This window comes from Diadema antillarum, unplaced genomic scaffold, assembly GCF_040938485.1.
Source record: "Diadema antillarum isolate AM-2024a unplaced genomic scaffold, OU_Dant_1.0 seq00000793_RagTag, whole genome shotgun sequence".
NCBI lineage: Eukaryota > Metazoa > Echinodermata > Echinoidea > Diadematoida > Diadematidae > Diadema > Diadema antillarum.
This window is the reverse complement of record NW_027271680.1, coordinates 986,196-990,400: the sequence shown is the minus strand read 5'-3', so window position 1 is coordinate 990,400 and position 4,205 is coordinate 986,196. Positions and strand designations below refer to the sequence as shown.

The following is a 4,205-nucleotide window of genomic DNA, read 5'->3' as shown; positions in this document are numbered from 1 at the left end:
TATCACAGAGTCAGTGAAGGAAGTTCTTCGGCAGAACAACGACAAACTGCGTGAACAAATTCCATGAGGAAGTGATAGTTGGTGCACTTTGGACATTTTGTCATGGATAATGCAGCAGCTTGAGACAATGCCGGTCTGGTCTTGGGCTAGTCCTCTTCTGGTGAGAATTTGGAACATAACTGTGTAGCACCAGTCTTCCCTGTTTGTTCAGCATATCTTTGAGTTGTTGTTCTTTGACAGATTATTATGTATTTAAAAGTGAAACGCGTTTTCATACTGCTCACGGTGTCTACATGCTTTTTATTGATGATCGCCACTTTCAAATTTGTGTCAGTCAAACACACGATATATAACGGGAGATTTATAGTCCCTGCAATCAATCAGGGCTTCCGAGGTACACCAGTGAAATATGGCGTAAATACCAGTCAGCCCTGTTGGGATAATGAACTCGACCATGGATGCTACTGCATACACATGATAAGAAACGCAACTTCTTTTGTAGGGTTGAGACAAATTAGCAAAGCAGTCTTTGAACAGCGAGGCTGCAAACGGCACCCACCGGCTGTCATTATTCCAGGCGCCATGAAGAGCGGCACGACGGCACTCAAATTTTATCTCAGCCTCCATCCAGAGCTTGCCTTCAGTACATACGAACTCCATGCTTTGAGCAGGGGGGAGAATCCATTTGAGATATACCAGGAAATGATGCCATATACCACGCCTCAGCAAATACCAGCTGAGAAGACTGCAGGATATTTTGTCACCGTGGGGTATGGGAAGAAGCTGAGAGCAATCTTGCCAAAGACTAAACTGATTATCATCCTTCGAGACCCAATCAAACGCGCCATGTCAAACTACGTGCACCTCATGCAGAAGAATAGCACAACGCCAGATGGGATACTCCACGGTAATGGATTATCATCCTACAAAATTCTACCAACATTCGAGGAATCGGTGCTCAGTCCAGACGGAAATGTTCGCGAGACGAACCGCCTGATCTTCTCCGGACTGTATGCCAAGCTGTTACGCCAGTGGTTGGAACTTTTTCCAGCGCATCAGGTCCTGGTCCTAGATGGCGAGGCCTTCGTTATAGATCCAGTTCCCGTATTACAGAAGGTTGAAAAATTTTTAGGCATTCAGCCTTACTTTTCGTCTGAAAACTTCTACTTAAATGATACGAAAGGGTTTATGTGTTTGTTGAGGCCGTTCAAAATATGCATGGGCGAAGCGAAAGGGAGGAAGCATCCAGAGATAAATGAATCCGTAAGAAACAAATTAGAGGATTATTACAGACCCCACAACAAGGACTTAGCAAATTTATTGGAAGCTATGAATACACACATGTCATGGATCTCTGATCGATCAGATGCAGATGTAACGCAATGAGCGAGAATGTGATCTGCCAGCTTTCAAACCATAAGAATTCTTTAAATGAAACTCTCCTTTGACGAGAACAACAAAATCGATGCCAGATCAATCACAATGATGCCTGAGAGCGAGTTGAGATAAAGGCAACGCGAGTGTTTTTAAAAGACAAAGGCGACGAGTTGAAAATATCATAATGAAGAAAGATTGCAGCTGCTAAGGTTACGCTCTTGATTCTAGGAGTACTTGTTGGTGCTATTATTGTTATTTTTGTTGTTTTAATCATTTCGTAAAGACAGTGTATCTGTTCTTGTTCAGTTCAATTCTGTGCAATGTGCAATGCAATATTATAACTCTTTGAACCATCAACTGACGGTTCAAAGAGTTATGCAGAATATGTTAGATTCTCCACCCTGAAAGCTATAATTGAGAAATTACGTCAGACAGCAGTCCCTAAGTTTCCCCGCAATGAGGAAAAGTATCCCTCCATACAAGCCAGAGAATAGAAATTGTATGTTGAAATATCAGAGGTATGCAAGCTGTCAATAGTTCAATATTGTTTAAAAAGGATTTTGAAATACTTAATTTACAAATAGCTTAAGTTGTCCTGTTGCGACATGAATTTAAAATACATTGCTGAAGATTACCATGATAACACACACACACACACACACACACACACACACACACACAATCATGTTGCCATCTCCATTCATAAGGTGTGGAGTAGCAGAATTGTGCGTCATGGTAATTTGGTAATTTACATCTTGTAGTTTTAATCTTTCGTGCTGCTGGCAGCCCCATCATGTGTCAGAATTTCATGTTCCCCTTCTTTGTGACTTTCTACGGAGAAACGTTTCCTGTAATTCTGAATAGATACAACTCTGTATATAAGATGATAATTTAACGTAATTAGTAAAAAAAAACACACACACATGAAAGCAACTTTTAAGTATAACTGAACTAAATCAATGTCTGAGCTATTACTACAAACATTTTTGTGGATTTGCTGTACCGTGTATTATTTATGATAAATCTATTTTGTATAATTTACTTTTAACTTTTACCCTCTTCGACATTTGATAGTTGTTTATCACAAACTGTTGTTATTCGTGCAGCTACATAATTTCATTGTTGAAATGTTCCCTATTTTGTATTATTTATTCATATTTATAAGAGATTCATAAGACAAAATCTATATACGTTTCAACAGCACTATGATATTCTATGTGCCATGATGCACTCTGTGCTCGAACGTGTTTTTTCTCAACGACATTTGAAAGCTTTTTCATGACTTCCAAAATATTATTGTGTTACTGAAATATTGTCAGGTTGTTTTTTTCTTCCAGCGGTACACAATATACAAAAGGGTTGAACTTGTGGCAAAACAATTGACGTAGGCACTTGACGAGCCGCAGAATCGTGCCTTTTTGTGTGTTTTATTTTCTTCATGTTCCTTTTATATTCTCGGTAACGTCCATCCTTTTGTTTTCGTGCCTGTTATACCATGTTATATTCTACCTGTGCTCCTTTTATACATCATTTGGTACTTAGATGTTTAAATTGCATTAATATCATGTATAATAAAGAGTGATCTGCGCGTACGTTCGATAACTGGTCTATTGTGATAAGCCTCTGGTTCTCACTGAATTGTACCTGTTACATTTTGTAAGCATTCTATACTGTATTTCCAAACAATTGCCATCATTCCGAATAAAGTAATATTTGAATTTGCTGTACAGTCAACGCCAATTGACTCACGCATATTACAATAGTGAGTCGCAGAATTACCAATCGAAGTTCAGTGATGTCCGTAAGTTTGGAATAAAACGCATAGTCTATGATGGACCATAATAATAATAAAGTGTTTCCATTCTTTTGCAAGATGATGAATAGAAAAAATAAAGGAGCATGGAGGCCAACGTGTTTCCATACATTTGCCTGATAAGTGTATTATAACGTCGTAATGTACGTGCTGTACATAGTCCTATACGTCCTACATTTGTCATTGCATGTGGATAAGCAATAAACGATTGGCATTTTGAAGGCTTTCACCTGGATTAACCCTTGACGTGTCCAGCCTCTAATCTTGACATGCCAAGGGTTTTTCATTAGGTTTCGTAATCCATGAAATCTTCTAGAGCTAGCCCATTCAGATGTAGCAGTGAGCTTCTCCCCCAGCCCACCAGGCATGGCGCGTGACACAATAGGGATTTTGTGGGAGCAGCTAATCTCTCTCCATGGGCAATCTCTCTCCATGGGCAAATATCGCGCTTTCTACCGAGGACGATTAAAACGCTCTTCACCGAAACGTCGAGAATGAGTTAAGTAACGTTCTTTTCAGGACCCCTCTCATTGAGAAAAAAATAAAAGAAATACATGATGTAACATGTACCATGAAATCACCCACTACTAAATATCTTCCGCCATGCATGGTATGGCTCAAGCTCCGCAAATGGGGGATAAAAGACTAAATTCCCATTGCTGTACCAAAGGGAGACACTCTTGTATTGCTAGACATTACTACATGTGACTTGCTATTACCTCGTTGAAAATACTGTCATGCCAAATGTGGTACTTAAGTATGGTACTTGTTCGAGTTTCATTTTTTCCCCACTTATTTATTACAAAAATGTGGCGGAAAAGCTGTTCATGATTACCACATACATAGCAACAGAAAGTTTGTTGTTTCCCCCCACCTGCTGAGGTTTCTTCAGGTTTAAAGGGACATTCCAGGCGATTTTCATAATTTCACATCTGTAAATCAACAGCTTCATGTATAGATTTGTGGAATTTATTGTGGTTCTTGAGCAGAGAAACAATACTTTGAAAAACCTTAA

General features: G+C 39.2%; 1 protein-coding gene across 1 annotated transcript; it reads left to right on the top strand.

Annotated features, from left to right (window-relative positions):
* The first annotated feature begins 474 nt into the window (after positions 1 to 474).
* Positions 475 to 1,386, top strand: LOC139739314 (heparan sulfate glucosamine 3-O-sulfotransferase 1-like). Its single transcript, XM_071649929.1, has one exon. The coding sequence runs from the start codon at positions 475 to 477 to the stop codon at positions 1,384 to 1,386; it is 912 nt and encodes a 303-aa protein (XP_071506030.1).
* Positions 1,387 to 4,205: the final 2,819 nt, after the last annotated feature.